Genomic DNA, 20,206 nt, shown 5'->3' with positions numbered 1-20,206 from the left:
TGCCCATTATTTCTATGCCAATGATGATCAACTAGAAATATGAAAAAGGTGAAATCGAGGAATTTGAATATTTCGTTTCCAATTGGGAATATAACTGTGCATAAGTTTCATGATTTTTCCTAATAGATCAAGAATGAGAAAAGGGTTCCATAGCATTCTGATTACAACCTTTCAGGGGTTAAATTTGCACTCTTCTTGCATTAATTAGGTGGTTTAATTCTAGCTTCTCCACACAATAAAACCCCATTCACGATTAATGTTATTCTGGAATAGTACGTTGACTGCTTAAATATTGTCATTTTCGACAATCATTTTCTTAGCTTGTAAGTAAAGAAGTTATTGGGTTGGATCATTAATGTTTTAGCTCATTAATTAATTCTCAGTTTTAATGATTTTTAGGATGCTGTTTCAACTGAACAAGGGTGATTGTTGGGATTCCCACCCACCTCCCCTTCATTATCTCTTTGTCACTTCGTTTGTTTTAAGAAATCTTCTCTTTAAAAATAATAATAATAATAATTTGTAGTCTCACTTTGCATTGATTTTAGTAGATAGTCGGTGTATTATTTGTTTCTCCTTGTTGGTTGGCTAGATACTCTAGTGGATCATCTAATTAAATATCCCATGTTGGATTGCCCACATATTGGGCATGCATGTCTACCCACAAACCATTATATATATATATAAAAGTCTTTGATGTAATATAAAGTTTAGAACTATTAAATTGGAAGTGATGATAGAGAGAACAGGGGCGTGCATCACGCCCGTGTTCTCTCTATCATCACTCTTAAATTGGTTGGTAAACTTTTTGAAAAGTATTTTGTGTAAATATATTAACATACTTATTTTGAGAAAACACAAACAAATATGATGCTGACTTCTTACCCAAAAAAAAAAAAAAAAATCTGGCATATTGTTATAATTCTTTATGCAGCCACAACATGAGTTATTTCCCCTCAATAAGCTTTTTGATTGAGCAACATTTTAGACTTGCGTCTCTTCTTGCAAGAGAGGTATCTTCTTTTTTAAGGAATCCACAGTTTCAGCATCATTGTCTTCAGGAACTTCATCTTCTGTAATTTGTCCCCACATCACACCATAATTCCCAATTCCAATTATAATTGCCCCTATCACACTGCACACAATACATCAACATATTAAATTGAACAAGTTGACTTTTGGTGGATCGAGATTTCTTACAATTAGGATGTTTGAATTGCAGTATAATTGGGTAATCCAAAGAGAAGGTTGCAGAGCTCACATATCTCAAACATGTAGGATTTGTACTCTAGGCTGTCTGAGACAGGTGGACTTTGCAGCCCCTTTTCTGTGAACACCCCAATTGTAGGAAATCCTAATTCCCAATAAGAATCATAATGTCATACACCCTAATTACATCAAAATGTGAATATATATATATATATATAAAACTTTTTCTATACCTTCCATAGTGAATACTATTTGTAAAGAAGCTAATACCAAAGATGGTTGCAAAAAGAATCCTAAATGGCTTGAACATTGGCACATAAAAAGGACCCTTTATTTGCATGCACCATATATGAACACCGGTACGGACTAAACCCCCGAGGACTGCCTACACCAAAGTACACGAATGTTTAGTGAAGTACTCCTAACTCTAGGCTATTTTATTTTTGAAATGACATGGGACTACTTCGAGACAGAGTCACTTTATGACTCATCCTTAATGGGTAAATCCCATATACAAAATCTTGTCTGCAAGAATCATGTATTGGTTGAGTGAGGGCTCAAACATCCGATGTCATGATATTAACTAAATGAGTTGACCACTCGAGGTAACCCTCACGGGCAAAGTCCTAGACATGTTGATGGAACATGTAAACATAATTCAACTATTTTCATTTGCTTACTGTTAAAACAATGAGGAGGAGCTCCATGTTGAGTTTTAGTTTCCAAGCACTTAGGTTTTTCTCCACCAGTAAAGAGACTATTGCACATTGAACCGACCCCAGTAGGCTATAGAAAGAGACCACCTCCATCATTCTACTTCTGGATATTGTTTCACGGTTTCAAACTGAGCAAATTATATTCAAAAAGTAAGTTAATTTGAGAGCTCAGAAAAGAAAAAAAGAAGATATGTTTTTTTTAACCTGAATAACATTCCATACTGAAACAGACAAGGAAAGTAGCTGCAAGCAAAATGCCACCAAGAGCCCAATGTTCCAGCGCTGAGGAGAAGATCAGCAGCTGTTGCTTCGATTGAAGAAAATATGAAGAAGAAACAGAAGTTTTAAGTATTACTGGGCCTTTGTAAAGTTCCACCATTAATGCCCCCATGATTGATATCAAGGTGCCAATTATTTTAGCTTGGAAGCTCGAACTTCTCCAATCTAATTTTGTTCTCCTGAAATGGTTAAAAAGTTTTTCAGTTCTATGATTTGTTTTTTAAACTTCTTTCATGTATATATATATAGAAGATGAAGTTGAGGAGAAAACCTGAGCATGAGAGAGAGGATGAAGGAAAAAGCAGGGAGCAAAAGGCCCATTGCGCAGACTAGAATTGGAGAACTGTAACTTAGGCCGAGGAATGCAAGGTTCTGACCTATTGTTATCCTACAAAACACATCAAGTACCACTCAAAATGTAATTTTCCTTCATCTTAGCCAAAAGGCCGAGGAAGGTATACTTATTATCCAAATGCAACCCAATTTGACCCATCTAATTCAACACAAAAAAAAATTAAAAGACTACAAGAGGTTCACCAAATTTCTTCTCCATTTTAACTAAAAAAAATAACATTTTTTTTCTTCCTATAATTTTTCCAAAGTATTTAAATATTCTTTTTCAAAGCACCTACATTCTAAAGTTATATGTATGTCTTATCAAGAGTCAAAAGGTTTTTGTGTTTTTTTCTTTCTTTTAAATGTTTGGAGCACTTGGCAGTACACCAATTTTTAGACTAAAGTAGACATTTTTACCCAAATTTGCAGCACACCAATAGTTTTAACTAGGCAAGACATGGGCCAAATCATAAGATCCCAATAGTAACACCCAAGCCCAAGCCTGTGTCTCGAAATGGAATTCCATCGCAGGCTTGGCCCACAGAATGCATCGTCAAAAGTAGAAAGGCCGATCTTCTTAAAAGGCTCGTAAGTCCCAGCAAGCCCACGAAAGAAATTCATGCACTAAGTAGGCCCATCAGGCATCAACTCCTTTGGGCTGCATGGTGTCACGCGTGCGCGCATTCTTGTAAAAGAGAGAGAGAGAGAGAGAGAGAGAGGGAAAGAATACAAACCCTGTTAAACCCAAGAAGAAGAATCGCAAGAGGAGAGGAAAGGTGAAGAATGGTCGTTCGGTTCTGCAAAGAGAAAGAAGATTAAAAGCATGCCATGATGTTATGTGAAGAAAGGAAGAAGAAGAAGAACCTATCTCTGCAGCGAAATATGAAGGTAAACGGGAGGAGGAGGAGGGAGGCAAGAGCATTGGTATAGACGACGAATACGAAAGGGCTCATCCCATTTGTGATGGCTGTTTTAGCGAAGATAGTCAATCCTATGGTGCAGCCTTCCATAGCAACCATCACCATGAAAGGCACTACTTCCCCCATCTCCTGCACTATTTGTTTCTGCGTCCACGTTTCTTGTAATTAGCTCATCGTGGAATACTGCTTCTATTTGTGGGGGAGAGGGAGAGTCGGAGAGACCATCCCAAGGGTGGTGGGGTTAGCTCTTCACAAAGTGAAGTGGTGAAGCTACTTGTTGAGGTGACGAAGCGACTCGAATGCATCAAACTCGGGAAGGTGACGTGGTAATTGGCCGGATAAATGTTTTTGTACAAATTTGTTCCGTTTTGGAAATAAATAAAAATAAAAATTAGAGTACATGGTCTCCTTTCACTTCTTTTTTTTTTTTTTTTAATTTTTATTATTATTATTAAAAATGCATATTTGAATCCTTCATATTTTGAACACGTACGTGTCAGTTTAATTTTTTTTTTAAGAATGGCTTGTGTAGCCGACATTAGGAGTGTCAATGCGGACGGTTTTTAACTGCTATAACCACTAACCGTTTAACCGTATTAACCGTTATAACCGTCTAGCGGTTAGCGGTTATTAGGTTTACTAACCGTAACCGCTAACCGCCTTTTTATATAATATATTTTTATAATTATAATTATAAAAATATTTATACATATAACATAATCACTTGATCCTTAAATCACAATTTTTTTTAAAAATAATTAAATCACAATTTGAGTATTAATATATTATCATTATAATTTATATGATTATATCATATAATCACTTGATCATTAAATCACCATTTTAAAAAAAATAATAATTAAATTACAATTTGAGTATTAATATATTATCACTATAATTTATATGATTATATCACATGATCAATTGATCATTAAATCATTTGATTATATAATAACAAATTATACATATATAATATGACATAACTCATAAGTATACCAATTCATACTAATACAACAATTAAATATCTAGAGACTTATTTTCAATGTATATTATAAACTTATAAGTCTATATAAGTCTACATATGCATATGAATAATATAAATATATAATATCAATACTTAATCATATGATTCAATGACAATTCAAATATTTTATTCAAGACTTCAAGTGAATCATATTATTAATGTATAATGATGATATAATTCGTATAATATCAAATTAAGTAATTGACATTGAATTAAACAATGACCAATGTGTTACTTATAAACACAATTTAAGTATTAATGTATTATCATTATATGTTGTGATAGTTGTCCAAATTCTGAACTTTTTTTTAGATGTTGTGTTAATTTTTTTTTTTTTAAAAAAAAAAAAGTTAACCGGTTATAATTTAATATTTAAGGAAATTTTTTTAAAGTACAAGTAAATGTAAAGAGGATAAAAAAATATTTCAAAAAGCCCAAAAAAGCTCAAGAAGCCCAAAACAAAGCTCAATTTTGAAAAAGCGGTTAGCGAGCGGTTATCGATTTCACTAACCGCTAACCGGCGGTTAACCGTTAACCGTTAGGCGGTTAGCGGTTAGTGAAATCTACTAACTGCTAAGGCGGTTACGGTTAGCGATTATTGCCAATAACCGCTAACCGTAACCGCCTTGACACCCCTAGGCAGAGGCCCTACATGATAGTTTTATTTTAGCTTCTCTAGTCCATGCCTTGTTTTCAAAGAATAATGTTATTTAATATACTATTATACAACTGTCATACAATGTACTGAATAATTCGACAACAAAAATTAGCCCTTAAATCATTATTTGTTAAAAGAAAGAAAGAAAGCCAAGGCTTGACTTTTATTGTCTAATCATCTCAATCCTATTCACTAAATAACATTACTATTTTTTGAACTTTGGCTTGTTGATACTTGGATGCCAGCAAGCTTGGATTTGGCTGAACTCATATTCACCGAAAATTGTGTCGACTTGCACCATCACACTTCTAAGCCTTTTCTACTTCATTTTCCCTGAAATTGACATTATAATATATAATGTATATATATCAGAAAGAAATGCTGGCAGTTTGTCCTATAATTTTACTGTCGTAGCAGGGGAAGAAAATAAAGATGTGTTTTATTCGGTATAGATGTCATTGGCTGAGTGATTAACCAGAGCTGAGAGTCTGAGACTAATTTAATTTCTACAACTGCTGCCAAAAGCTGAAACATTCAACAAGAAATATATAGATAAGGCCTCTGTCTATTAAATTGAAGTGTCTAAAATGCATGTAATTCTCACGTGGTTTTACATGTTTCCAGATAATTTCTAAATGGGAAGAAGAAGCAAGCACATCAACCGTTGGCATTGTAAGGTGAGTAGCAGTTATCATAAGATGTGGAAATAGAAATGGTTTTGACTCTACAAACTCAACTTTCAGATCATGATGCTGAGGTCTACAGTCGTGCCTCCCATGTATTTGACCCCACATTGCATTGAAAACAAACTGTTACTGGCCATTACATAGGTTCCATATATAGACTTCTTCCTCCCTTCAGGTTTGGGCTAAACGATATTTATGGAAATAATAATAGATCTTATATAATATTTTACACAAACTATCAAACAAAACATCAATGTAATGACTTTAGGGAACTCATTAAAAAAATAAAAGCTAAGCATCGTGTTAGGTTGTTGGCAAATTCAATGTCAAAACTTCTTGTGGTGTAAGTTTAGGTTTACAGTATAAGTCAATCTTAAGATGAGATTCAAAAATTGGTTGAAATTGTAGATCATAAGAGCTCTATTGCAAGCCCATTCGAAAGGCGTTCGAACGAGAACATGAAAGGCACTTCAAGCACAAGTTCCAAAATACCTCGATCGCAATCATGATCGCAAGCCGTTTGAACCAAGATTTCAAGACATTCATTTTCAAGTTCCAAAAAGGCTTGATCGCTAGTCGCACTAGCGATCGCATCTAGTTCGAATGAGGCTAAGTTAGAAGACTCACAAAATGCCCCAAACGCAATGGTGATCGCAGTCAAGGCACAACGTTCGATCGGAATGTGCATCAAGTCAGATCCAAGAGACTTGATCGCACCCCATTCAAATACCGCTACATGAAAATTGTGAAACTCTAGCTTGTGTTCGAATGAGATTGTGGCAGACTGTTTTAAACCTTATAGCCTAAAAACCACAAAAGTTCTGGATTGAAGTAGACAAGGTTCGTTCATGAAGGATATTAATTCATGTAGAAGAAGACTGAGATTCTAAAGCCACTATAGTGGAAGGTGAATATGTCATTTTAGGGGGTTACATATTGAGTCTTTGAAGTTAGAAAAGTTTTGTATGTACAATTTATAACACGAGTCTTCTACAGTGGATGCCTTTGGGATCGGCTGGGCCTTAGACTGGTTTTACTTTTGAAGAATTCTACGAAAAATTTCAACTTCATTACTGAAATCTTTCTGTTGTTTTTCTTTTAAGCTTCTTGTGATTTTAGTATTGATAACTGTAGTAATTGGCTTAACAATTGGTTTGGTAATCTTGTGTTTAACAACTTGGGGTCTAAATCAGAATTTTTCATCAATGCATTGACATGGGAAAAATAATTAGTAGAATACGACTAATTATACCATAAAAAATATCAGTAGGTCTTTTCTTTTTCCTTTTTTGGTCTAAATTTCAGTAGTTTGAAAAGATAAAAGTCAAGTATTTAAGTGGCCTCCTCATTCACAGAGAAGCCGGATAATGCGAGACATATTGTCTCTAGGCCACTATTTGAAGTTAAATTAAATAAATAAATGAAGCATTGGCTTGTAGTGGTTGCAAGGGGCAACAATATGCTTCCCCAGAGATGCACTTCTACACTTTAAGTATGCAGCTATGTGCATTTAAACCATATATTTGCATCTGACTGTATTTAGAATTATTATCTTGTATCAGAAATAGAAGCAACATGCCGGTCATCTAAATCGAACCACAGTTATCACTCCTCCATAGTTGATGGTTGAAAGCAGTTTTAAGTTTTCTGGTATTAAACTGTCAAAAAGGTGGCTGTTCATAGGCCCCAGGGTTTCCTGCATAACTAAGGGCGACGTAAACTCCAGTGAACCTAACCTGGAGCAAAATGATGTCCATATTAACCTATAATACCAAATTTCTAAAATTAAGGCAAGGGTGGGTTGAGGGAACAAAGAAATTTACAAAATAGCAGTTTCCAACATAACTTTTTAGCTATATTTTCATCCATTTCCAAGACCATAGCATTAGAGATTACCCATTTTGGTTGGCAAGAGAGACCTTTTGCTTTTATTTGATGTACAAAGCGTCTACATTTCTTCAGTACTGTTTTGCAAGAGGGGGACCTTTTCTCCGCTTGACTCCAAGCTCCTTACCCCAGCTTTCTCACCCATCTTCTTTTCTTTGGCTTTTCCCCACATGACTGAATAAAATCCAATGATAATCACAATTGCTCCAATCAAACTGCATCAGATTCAAAATATGATGATGACTGATATGTCCTTTAGCATTCTATTATAAATAAGGATTTAAAAGAAGGTCATAATGAAGAAAGATACTCAATAGCATGATCACTCAAAAGATAGTAAAAAGAAAAAAGAAAAAGGAAATGATATATACTATACCTTCCAAGATAGAAAGTATCTCTCAATAAGATCACACCCACAACAACTGAAATAACGATCCCCAGAGGCTTGAACATAGAAACAAAAACAGGCCCTGTCTTGTGCAGGCACCATGCTGAAATGCCAACTTGGAATGCAGAACCAAACACTGCCTGCAGTTTCACAAATCAAACTGACTTAGGATTATATTTAAGAAAGCATGTAGATTCAATAGGCAAATCATGGTGGGATTGTTAATTACCGAATATAGAACAGCAATCAACCTCTCATTAGATTGTAAGCTCCAAGAACTTAAATCTCTTTCCACTACCAAACAGACCACTGCAGATTGAATGGCCACAAAGAAGCAGTAGTAAAAGACTACAACAAGCTCTGCTGGGTATTTCTTCAGCATCAGTGCCTGTAAATAGAATAAGAAACATAGTAACTTGTTCTAATTTTTCTAACTGGTTTCCACATATCGTGGGGGCTTTTAGCATTTCACCTGCACAAAAAGCCATGCTGAACTCAGAACAGAATTAACTGCAAGGAGCAATCCTCCAATGACCCAGTTCGACATTTGCCCGAAAAGTTGATGAGATGAGTTTGTAGGTGACGGTGGCATTAAAAGTGGAAGACCCTTGTATAAAGTCACAATCAATGCCCCTGCAATTGACACCATGGTTCCCATGGATTTAGCTAGGCTACTGGAGCTTTTCCAATCTAGTTTCTCCATCCTGAATACACCCAGCTGAATCAATAATAAGAAGCGTATAACAGTAGATATCTTGTTCCAAGCAGCATTTGCAGTCTGCTGGCGTTTCAAAATTGCAATTTTCAGCCTTAAACTGCTCATGATCTACGATTCAAATACAAATTAAGTAAAGATGTTTTTAAGTGAAATAAATCTGCCCAAAATAGAAAAAAAAAAATCTACAACAAATCTACAGAGCACACCTTTATTAAAGAAAAAGGCTGGATTAAGAGAAATCCCCTCTTTCTTTGTAAACAAGATTGAGCTACCCAATTTATAAAAATGGCTCCTAAACGGAAAATCTCTAAATATATGTCACCTGAATCTCAAGAGCATACGCTAAAGTGTCTTGGGTATAGAGAACAAGGCAAACTAGATACTAAATTGCCATCGATGTCATTAGAAACTTGGGGTGAAGAACCATAACAAAATAAGCAAATCGTGAAAGTCTAGAAACAGAATAGTCAAAATACATAACTAGAAACACCCTGAAAGTCTGCAACCTTCAACTGGAGTTTGCTCCAATATTCATGTCAATACCATCAATAAGACAGTAACAATGGTTTATAACAACAACTCCCTTTATATCAATCCTCGGTCTAAGAGAATTTGGGAAATGGGGGTTGAGGAGTGGGCACCATCAGCAGATTGAGGTTTCAAAGATTAATACTATAAGAAGGGTTGGATACCCACTTTACTCTGATAATAATGATCCTTGAAAGTGGTCTCAGTTCAAATGATTAAGTTACCGAATAGAATTAGATTGCAGAACTGAATACTTAATCTAATACGTTCTTATCGATTTTCATGGCAGGTGTCATACATAAACAGCCAAGGCCACAATTTGGCTTACAAAACTTAAACATGCAGAAGCATGTCCTGGCCCTGTAAGTTTTGAGCAGAGATTTACAGGTAAATCTAATTGAAGATATCAAATACTAGCCCTAACCAAAAATAACAATAATAACCTGCAGAAACAAAATTCAACTACTACATTTTATCCTCTCACAATGAATTATCACTTTCAAAAATAAACTATCCTCCCTCAATTATCAATCTGGAGAAGAAAATTTAAAACCAACAATATTGTTAAACCACACAAACAGACTTAAAATCACTAGAATATCCATTACCACTATAGTTGCTATACTCAACCTAATATTTACTAGGTTCAATCTCCTTAATTGAATATTATATCTTCAAGTATAGACCTGCTTTCTCATGTCAGAGCTTATGGCATCACTTTCATGAATTATCTAAAATTATTTTCATCGGCACAAGAGAAATGGAAGTGGGATTTTACGTCACTATAGAGCACACAAAGAATTCAAGGTGCGCAATATGATTGACAAGTATTAACAAGTGGGAGGAGAGCATGACCCAAAAATAACGGCCAGGATAAAGGTAAAACCCGGGATAAGGTTGAGCATGGCCGTTCCAAGCGTAGGCGAGCTGTACAAAATCCCAAGATACCCTAGAATCTGCACAACAAAACTGTAAAAACGGTAAAACCAATGAAATCCAAAATAACAGAACCTGATGAAAAAAATTTTTTAAAAAAAAACAAAAATTAAAAAAGCAATAGGAATTCATGCAAACAGAAACAAACCCAGCATATTGTTTTCTCATAGAAGTGTGAAAAGCTGGAATTATAACTCACCCAAGTAGGCCGAGCACGAAGAATCCAGAGAGAATGGAGAAAGAGAGCGGAGGGCGCTCTGTTGATCTGCCAATATTGTGTAACCAAAGAAAGTCATGATTTTGTTTTCTTTATCATACACAGTGAGAGAGAGAGAGAGAGAGAGAGAGAGGGAGAGAGTACCTGTGGAAGAGAAAGGAAGTGGGGAGGAGGATGAGGGAGGCAAAGGCGTTGGAGTAGAAGATGAAGACCAGGTTGCTCATTCCCCTTGTCATGGCTTCTTTGCCCACTATCATAAGCCCAACCTGTGCACACTGTGCCATCATCATGCCCACAAATGGAAGCGCAACACTCCCCATCCCCGCTCTCTTCTCTCTCTGTTTGTGTGACTGCGAAAGGTTCAGAGTGTGAGTCAGAGTTCCAAAGTCCAAAAGCCACCCAGCGCCAGCGCCAACGAATCACAGTAGAAGAGAATTTGGCTACTTTTCGCAATCATCTCGCCTCCTTTTCCTAAACCAAAAACAAAAAAATGTTAAAAAAAAAAAAAAACCAAAAATCAAAACTTAGTTTACCTTTTATCATCAATCATTTCCTCCCCCTTTCTCCTCAATTTTTTGTTTGTCGTCTTCCCCACTTGGCCTGCTATTGGATTTGGAACAAGAAAGTGCTATAATTATTTTTATTATTATTATTATTTTTTTAAGTTAGTTTCTAATTAACTTGTCATAATCCCATAATATTTATTATTTTAACAAATGTGTCACTAATTCATAGGACAGTAATATATTATTTCATAACCAACTTTTAAAACAAAACAAAAATTAGGAAGCGTAATATTTTTTTATAGAATAACTTGTAGCATTTATATCATTCTTGCCACCACGTTTGATACAGTGTTTCATACAAATAAAAAAATAAAGAAGGCAGTATATATAATCACGTCATGTAAAAATTTTAAATGGTGTAATAATATATTTGCTTTGTAGTACCATATACATTAATAATAGAATTTAATATGAATCATGAAATGAAATGAGTCATTACGTGAGGCTCGTAGAAATGGATGGACAATTATCAATAGTCCACCTTTTACCTGTTTGTCACATGTAGGACATCCAACTCGAGCTAGATACTCTTAAGGTTGTCTACCCAGATAAAGGATTACTCCTTTTTATCTTCTTCCATTTTTCTCTGTTGGTGAAACATATATTTCAACCTGATTCCATCCTCCTTTCACTCATTTTCTAGTTTTCACATTTATAGATGTATAGTTTAGTCTTAGGCTTATGAACATGAGAATAGTCTATAGTTCTCAATTCAAGTCACTGAAGCGAATGATCTGGGTCAAATGGAAGAAAACAAGCCGTGTATAATCGTTTATTTTCCATGAAGTATAATTCATATAAATCACTATACAGGGCATTTACATTTCTTCTACTATGTTTTGCAACAAAGGGTCCTTTTTGCTGGATGATCCAAAACTCTCTACCCCAATGTCTTTGTACACCTTTTCTTCATTGGCTTTCCCCCACATTACAGCATAAAATCCAACTACAGTTATTGCTGCTCCAATCACACTGCAACAAGTTAAGAGGATTAATAACAATCAATTTTCAAGATAAAAAATAAAAAATAAAAAAAGTGTGCTGTTATAAATATTATTGCTTTTATAATAAGTTTATTATAAATTATCTCAAAGTTCATATGATGCTTACCACGTCAAACACAAACAATTAAATTTGATTGTGGATAACATGACAATACTGCATGGACTGCTCCGTTAGTTTGTAAGGAGTGATAGTACAAGTTGTAGTACCACCCTAAACATTTTTCTAAATGATATAACCAGTTGTAATGAAGTAAATAGTGATGAGTGACCAGCTTGTAAGTGAGCAAAGCATAAACGAAAAAGAATTGAAAAGACTTTTAACTTTAATCAGTGTTACCTTCCAATACAGAGAACATCTCCTAAAAAGACATCCATGACAACAGAAAAGATAATCGCCACAGGCTTGAACATAGAACAAAAGAATGGTCCAGTCCTCGACAGGCACCATGTAGACAAGCTACCACGCAACACAGAGGAAACAACTCCCTTCATTTGACAAATTGAAGTTCATGTCACTTAAAAGTAGCTTGATTAAGAGATAAAATCTTGAGCAATGTTAGCCCCAGTGAAGTTTTTTCTCCAGGAAATTGGTATAAAAGATCATAATACATGTATCCTCAATGTGCAATTGTGCTGTTTCGTTTGGATTTCTCACTGCCACAACAGATTTGATTTGGTTTAAGGTAAATGATGAAGCTCACCATTCTAAAAGGTTCCAACTTTATAACAATTTTGGAGTTTTGGAATTAAAATAAAAGATAAGGTTTGCTATCTGCTTACTGTGTATAATATAGCAACCAAACCCATGTCAAGCCTTAACCTCCAAGCATCTGGGTCTCTGACAAAAATCAGAGTGAATACTGCAGACAAAATGGTGTAGTACAAGAACATGTGAAATAATATGACAAGCACTGCTGGGTAGATTTTAAGGATTGTTGCCTGCAAACATCCCACAAAAATGATAAATACTCATAACTTGCAAATTAATGTCATTTTCCAACTTTATACAAGGACAATTAATCTACCTGCACTAAAAACCATGCAGAGTAGCTGAAAGCATCAGCTGTGAGCAAAATGCCTCCAAGGATCCAGCTTGATTGTGGTGACAGAAGAAGTTGACTAGAAGAAGGTGTCATCAGAATTGGTGGGCCCTTGTAGAATGTCACAACAGATGCTCCTGTGATTGATACTATGGTACCCAGAAGTTTAGCCTGACTGCTTGAGCTACTCCACTCTAGTTTTTCCATCCTAAAAAGCCAACCAATTGAAATAACGCAGGAATTTCAGTAGCAGTCAAAAGAATGTACCTAATTCTTACATAGCCAATTAAGGCTCGCTATTTTGCAATCAAGAAGCACACTACTTGCTTATCTAAAGATTAAAGTGCATCGATCTGATTTTAGCCCCATTTAAAAGCTTGATTGTGCACAACTTCAGCATCTGCAGATGGATCCAGTTGAAAATTGAACTTGGCCAATTTGACAGCAAAGAACAAGCTTGGTTTCAGAAATGATCAAATCCATTCATCCTGTGCATTTTTCCACTTACTTTTCATATATGAGGCCATTAGTGACATATGGATTCAACAATCTAAAGAACCAAAATGGTAATTCAATTGTGTATTTCCCTTCTGTTTTTTCTATTTGGACAAATAAGGCAGTTCTTATTCATTCATTTTGAGAATCAGAAATAAGAAGAGGGGACCTGAAAATAATGGCAAGCATGAAGGTAAAAGCTGGAATAAGGTTGAGCATGGCTGTACAAAGCGTGGGAGAGCTGTACTGTATACCAGCATACTCTAATATCTGTCCGGAACATCTGTTATAAAATTTAACAAAAATCAAAACTCCCTCTCTCTCTCTCTCTCTCTCTCTCTCTCTTTGTAAAACTATAATCAACATAATCCAAATGAAATCTAAAACAGGTAACCTTTTTGCTGCTCAATTTTTTGAGACAAAATATAAGCAAAACTAACAAATTAATCAATATGATTGCATATGTATGGATAATGGATGTTACCAACCCAATCAGGGAAAGCAAGAAAATCCGGCAAAGAACAGAAAAAGTTACTGGAGGAGGACGCTGTGACCTGGTCAGAAGTCAAAAGAACATTATGAAAAAAAAAAAAAAAAGGAAAGAGGAAAAATTAAATTTACTTCAATACAGGAAGGAAAACGGTGTGGACGTGTATGGAGAGAGAAGAAGATAGAGAGAAAACGACCTGCAGCAGATGCAGGAAAGTGGGAGAAAGACGAGGGTCGAGAGGGCATTGGAATATACAGCAAGGGTATATTTGTTCATCCCGGCGGACATGGCTGCTTTGCTTACTTCCAGATTGCCAACTTGAATCAAAATCACCATTAACATCCCCAAAAAAGGCAGTGAATCCTCGAACCCCATACTACACCACCTCACTCTTTTCGCCCTTCCCTCCTATGATTCATTCCCATGAGACTCTTTTTTCTTTTTGTGGGTCAGAAACTTCAGCTGTCAGTCACTGTAGTGGGGTGGAAGGATGGTGACTTTTGATCATCTTTTGTATTATGGTTTTTGTTTTTTGTTTTTTCTAATGAGAAATACAAAACAAAAAACACCAAAAGCACGACACGCCTACCTTTATTTTTTTTTAAAACATATCATACTCATTCATTAATAAAAGTCGTAAGCATAAAGCTTTTATAAACAGAGCAAAAAGCTCTGAAACAAATCGTAGCCGAAGCTAAAAATACAATCATCAACAACAGATCAAATCAACCATAACACAGCATCTGCTAACCTATGACTAATCATCAGATTTAAAAATCAAATCTGCATCAAACAGACACCATCTAATGCATAGGTAACGCTTATTCCTCGGCCTTGAGAGCAAAACCCCCAAACATATACTCATCCTCCTCGACCCGAAGGCCAAGATAAAGTTCACATCCACAGCCCAAGGGTTTGGACCAGTAATAACGGGCAGAAACCGAGTGCAACGAAGCAGGAGGAAAGAGCCTTATTACAAGCAAAAAAAAAAAAATCATACAGGGAAATAAAGGAAACAGTAAAACAAATGCAGGAAAAGAAATTACATAAAAACAAAAAAGTAGGGAAATAAATGCGAAAAAAAAAAACAGAAAAGCGGGTTGCGGCAGCTGGAGGATGCCGATCGCGAGCTGGCCGGAAACCACCGCGGAAGGTGGCACAAAAAGCTTGGCACAGGAGGGGCGCGTGAAAAGACCCGACAGCGAGCGGTGAGCTGCGAAACGGGCTTGGAGGAGATCAGCAGCACACACAAACAAACAGGGAGGGGGAGAGTTTGAGTGAAAACCCTCAAAAGTAATACCCACAGAGAGGATGGAGGATTGGTCGATGGCAAGCCGATTCAGCACCCAACCCGTTTCAACCCAAGCAGGGAACGCTGCAGATGGAGATGGCGGGGAAGAAAGCGGCTGGGGGAACGGCAAGACAAAAGGCAAAAAACAGAGAAAAAGCAGAGGGGGAAAGGAGAGGCAGGGGGCACCGGGACTAGGGACATCAAGTAAAATACTAGCACCCGGGGCGGAGAGGTCGAGGGGAGGAGGGATGCAGGTAACGGGCATCCCTCCTCCCCTGACACGCCTACCTTTATACCTGCAACGAGGAGATCCAGTAAAAGACAATCCAAATTTGTAGGAAAGTTGGTAAATTTAATTATTTAATAGATATTTTAATAGGTAAGGTATAACACGTAAAATGTTTTATTTAAATGAGAATAAATTATAGAGTTAAGGTTTGAATTTGTGACATCTTGTTCTGACACTATATTAAATTATAATTTGTTTTAAAAGTTTAAATTGATAAAAATATGTAGATTTAATAATTTAATCAATACTTTAACATAATCAAAAATACCTAATAAGTCTGTTTGGAATAGGCTGCAATTTGCTAATTGAATTGTAATCAATTTAAACAACACCACAAAGAAGGGGATTAAGATCCCCTCCAATTACTCAAAATTGAAAATTCTCATGTTATAAAATTGTGATCATTTATTAAATATGATGGTCTATAAAATATCAACAACTTTTGTATAATCAAGGCAATTAATTTTGATTTTAAACTGCTTTTGTTTTACCAAATAGTATAGTAAATTTACAAGCTATCTATTTTAATTACCGAAGTAGTATAGACCATCAGATTTAATGAAAGGCCATAATTTCTTAATATAAAAATCTCAAATTTTAAGTAATTGGAGGAGATTTAGTGGGGAGCCCTGTCCCCTACCATTGATTGCAATTTGGTCAATGAATTGGATGACCCAATTGTAGCCAATCCTTATCCTAATAGGTTAGGGCTTGTGGGCCATGGCCCACCAAAATTTTTGGAAATCTTTCTAAGCCCTATAGTCAATTAGGACTCATGTAAACAAGTAGGTAACTCACCCTCTTAGATCAAAAATTTCTTTTAAGGAAAAACTTCACCCAAATTCTTGAATTTTTATCACTTTTGTAATTATCCCTCTAAAGTTAAAAAAAAATTATCAATTGAGTATATCAAACTTTAAAAAAAAGTTTATAATGTCACACGTCCCATTTGGATTTGAGATTCAAAAGCTCTTGATTTAGGTCATGCTTGTATGGCAGTTCTACAAACCCTTCAAGGAAAAATGATTCCATGATCATGAAACAGAATATGGGTGAAATAGGCTTTAAGTAAAAGGGAGTTTAGTTTCTAAAGAAGATAATGATAAAATAAAGGAATATGAAATTATTTATAAATAATTTTTTCTTAAAAATAAAAAATAAAAAATAAAAAAAAAATCCAAAATGACGGAATAATAATTATCTACATATTGATAGATTTCAGCGAGCAAAATGTTTTTAGTTACAAAAATGCAGTTTCTTAAGCTAATGTTGTCAACAGCAATAAGAAGGCTTTAAGCTAGTTTGGAATTCTATACTTGCGTGCTTTTGTTCTGCAGAAGAGGGACTCTAGGAGAAGATGACTCATGGCTACTAGTTGGACAGTCTTTAACCATCTTCTTTTCTTGGGCTTGCCCCCATACCGCAGCATAAAACCCAACAACTATTGTAGCCGCTCCAATCGCACTGCACACCATTCAAGTTGAACTACCATTAGTAGTTCCTCGTATTCAACAGACACAAAAGATGTTGTGTGAACTTTTTACTCCATGGCAGAGAAGGATAAGGATTCCGACAATTTGGTTTGTGGTTAGAATTGCATACAATTCAAATAGCTCTATAGAAATGAGGGTTGACAAAGATGAAAGACACAGAAAAACATACCTTCCAAGATAAAGTGTATCCCCAAGAAAAGTAACTCCCATGATAACGGCAATGACTATACCAAGTGGCTTAAACATGGCAACAAAAACAGGCCCTTTCTTTCTTATTGCCCATAAATGAACACTGAGTCGAATTGTATTTCCAAACAGTGCCTGCAGATTAAGCCGTATGTGGGAAGTTAATTAACATTGAGCTACTGTGATGGTCAGGATCAGAAATCCATCCTAGCCTTTTGCATACCGAATAGCCTATAGCCATTAATTCCATATTGAGGCTCAATTTCCAAGCATTTGGGTCTTTCTCTGCAATGAGGGAGATGATGGCAGATAGGATGGTCACAAAGATATTGCGAAGGAGTGCGACTGTGACCACCTCCCCAGGGTAGTCCCTTACAACCCGTCACTTCAAATAAAAAAAAAAAAATCAAAGATTAACGCTAATATATGAGAGAAAGACAACAAATATGTAGCTGCTATGGATGTTTTATCATGTTTACATATGATTTACCTGTACAAGTAACATAACTGCAAGGCAAAAGGTATAAGACGCCAGGAGAAAGGCCCCCAGGACCCAATTTGATTGCGTCGGTGAAAGAAGTTGAGCAGCACTGACTTTCTTAGGTAATGAAACAAGTGTAATTGGTAGGCCTTTGTATAGAGTAACAATGAATGCCCCTGTGACTGATACAATGATGCCACCACATCTCACCTGACTGCTTCGAACTCTCAAGTCTAGTTTTTCAAACCTAAAACCCATTTGAATAAGCCTCATAAATAAATCCCCATTTTCAGAGAGAGACAGAGACAGAGAGACAGAGAAGACAGGGGAATTAATTAAGAAGCGCACCCGAAGATGATTGCAAGAATAGAAGTATAAGCTGGAAGAAGATCAGACATAATAGAGGCCAAAGTGGGAGAGCTGTAACCAATCCCAAAAGCTTTAAGCATTTGTACACTACAACTGCAACACATAAACAGATAAGCAGGCAATTAGACCCAGAAAGGCATGCAATATTTGCCAACAAAATAACTAAATTCAAGAGGAGAAGTATATATGTATTAAAGTATATGTACTGTCTTACGTACCTGAGCAGGGCAATAACAAACACTCCGCCGATCATGCCGCATGTAAGAGCAGGACGAGGCTTGTTTCTGTCAATCAGTAAGATAATTAAGGAGAAAATACGAGAGAGAGAGAGAGAGAAGAAAAGCGTGGTGAAATATTGTTGGAGTAAATTAATTAACCTGTAAACGATGAAGGAATAAAGGAGAAGAAAGAAGGCGGCGAGGGCATTGGAGTAGGTAACAAACACGAAGTCACTCATCCCTCTCGTCATAGCAGCTTTGCCAAGAGTGTTCAAGCCTACATCCAAGCACTCCATCGTCACTATGGCCGCTGTTACGCCGGAACCCCACATTCTGTGCTCTACGAACGCCCTTCGATCTGGCTCTCAACCGCTAAACACAATTCTGATGGGCCGGCGCGTGGACTTGCATATATAAGAGTACGGACTTTTAGAGGGCGACAAGGAGGCTGACAAGGCAACAAAGGAGGGTGACAAGCTCTTTATCTGATGTAAAGCCATTATTATCATTTTTTTAATTATCCTCCATTTTATTAAAAAAAACGTATCCTCCATTTATTTGCAATTTTCTTTTCAATCTCAATTCAAGTTGTAAGGACTAACGAACGTAAGGCCCTTACCGTACGAGTGTTCGCCGTTAGGTGACAGAGAATTCGTCCGTCGGGGAAGACGAACCCACCGCCCTGAATCACTCATAAGTCTCCGATCCTTTGCAGGTTTTAAGACATGACATCGAATGAGACACGGCATCAATTCGGACATGACCTCAATAAGTGATTTATCACCGGAATGACTATATTACCCATGTTTTTGTGATCGTCAAAAATAAAATAAAAAAAGAAAAGATATTTTTGTGGCAAAGTTGTCATAATTATTTATCCTATGATAACACTCTAATGCCACTTGTTTGATGGGGGATTTTGTTTAGGATTGGTCCTTTTCTTTCTTTTCCCTAAGCTAGTAGAATTGGTCCTATTTGTACAATATTTCTAAAAAAGAAACAAACAAAAGTGAGGACTCTTACCTCAAAAAAAAAAAAAAACCACAGTGAGTTTGTGGAGACCCATTTCACATCTCATTCAAGAGAGAGTCCATCTCTTCAATCTTTTCTCAAACTATGAACCTCTTTATGAAGAATAAAATTTTGGGAAAATTTTACTTATTTTTCTCAAATTTTCGCCTAGCTTTTAATTTCTTTCTTAAAATTTAAAAATTTACAATTTAGGATTCTAATCTAGTAAACGGTTTTATTTATCCCTTCTCTACTAACGGTCTATTCGGGATTGCGTTTGAAAGATCTAAAAGTACTTTTAACACTCAAAAAGTCCGTTTAAAAAAAAATAGTGCTCGTTTAGTACAAAAATTAAAAGTGTTTTTAAGGAGTCCAAAAAGTCCAAAATGACCAAAACACACTTTTGATAAAAGCTTAAAAATAACGTTTTTGCCCAAAGACCTTTTTTTTTTTGACTTAAAATCTCTATTTTACAAACGCAATCCCAAATAGACTCTAAGATTTAATAGAAAATCTTAACTAAGAAACAAAATCGACCAAAATGCTTCATTTATAAAATTAAAATTTAAAAAAGGAAAAAAGAAATTAAAAAACCCCACAGTTTGATTGAATTAATTGATTCCTTTGACTTAATTGATAACAATCAGTGAACTTCATCCAAAAAAAAAAATTGCAATCAGCTATCAGGCCATTCATTAATCAAAACCCCAATACACCTCTCTAAAAGTTAAAATTGGTGAGATCAGGAGCAACGTCAGTAGATTTTGTTTT

General features: G+C 35.8%; 2 protein-coding genes and 1 pseudogene across 4 annotated transcripts; all 3 read right to left on the bottom strand.

Moving 5' to 3' along the window:
• Positions 1–960: 960 nt before the first annotated feature.
• LOC132179414 (WAT1-related protein At1g70260) lies at positions 961–3,595 on the bottom strand. The gene is given in 9 exon segments (XM_059592141.1): positions 961–1,135; positions 1,443–1,594; positions 1,890–2,021; positions 2,024–2,053; positions 2,130–2,162; positions 2,164–2,383; positions 2,476–2,592; positions 3,275–3,337; positions 3,405–3,595. Coding segments are annotated over 9 exon segments (1,080 nt in total). The 5' UTR covers positions 3,587–3,595; the 3' UTR covers positions 961–984.
• A 1,576-nt stretch (positions 3,596–5,171) lies between these two features.
• LOC132178675 (WAT1-related protein At3g28050-like) lies at positions 5,172–10,973 on the bottom strand. 3 transcript variants are annotated; one of them, XM_059591165.1, is made up of 8 exons: positions 10,647–10,973; positions 10,485–10,550; positions 10,205–10,318; positions 8,576–8,807; positions 8,333–8,491; positions 8,092–8,243; positions 7,725–7,930; positions 5,172–5,475 (listed from the first exon to the last, which is right to left on the bottom strand). In XM_059591165.1, exons 1-7 carry the CDS (start codon positions 10,820–10,822, stop codon positions 7,777–7,779), a joined length of 1,053 nt encoding a protein of 350 aa, XP_059447148.1. In that variant the 5' UTR covers positions 10,823–10,973; the 3' UTR covers positions 5,172–5,475; positions 7,725–7,776. The 3 variants fall into 3 exon arrangements, with proteins under 3 accessions (XP_059447148.1, XP_059447150.1, XP_059447149.1); XM_059591167.1 differs by having other exon boundaries at positions 10,205–10,305; positions 10,647–10,935; XM_059591166.1 differs by lacking the exon at positions 5,172–5,475 and adding an exon at positions 5,692–7,564.
• An 830-nt stretch (positions 10,974–11,803) lies between these two features.
• LOC132178449 (uncharacterized) lies at positions 11,804–19,174 on the bottom strand (annotated as a pseudogene).
• Positions 19,175–20,206: the final 1,032 nt, after the last annotated feature.

Source organism: Corylus avellana, chromosome ca4 (assembly GCF_901000735.1).
Source record: "Corylus avellana chromosome ca4, CavTom2PMs-1.0".
Classification (NCBI taxonomy): domain Eukaryota; kingdom Viridiplantae; phylum Streptophyta; class Magnoliopsida; order Fagales; family Betulaceae; genus Corylus; species Corylus avellana.
Note: the sequence above shows the minus strand (reverse complement) of the source record. Positions and strands in the feature narration are given on the sequence as shown.

What these genes read in the sequence shown, in the direction of transcription:
- LOC132178675 (XM_059591165.1), bottom strand. Translation starts at nt 10,822, where the DNA reads ATGGGGAGTGTTGCGCTTCCATTTGTGGGCATGATGATGGCACAGTGT. An exon ending in ACTTCCTTTCTCTTCCACAG is followed by an intron (nt 10,551 to 10,646) that starts GTACTCTCTCCC and finishes CAATATTGGCAG; the next exon opens with ATCAACAGAGCGCCCTCCGC. An exon ending in GATACTTTCTATCTTGGAAG is followed by an intron (nt 7,931 to 8,091) that starts GTATAGTATATA and finishes AATCTGATGCAG; the next exon opens with TTTGATTGGAGCAATTGTGA.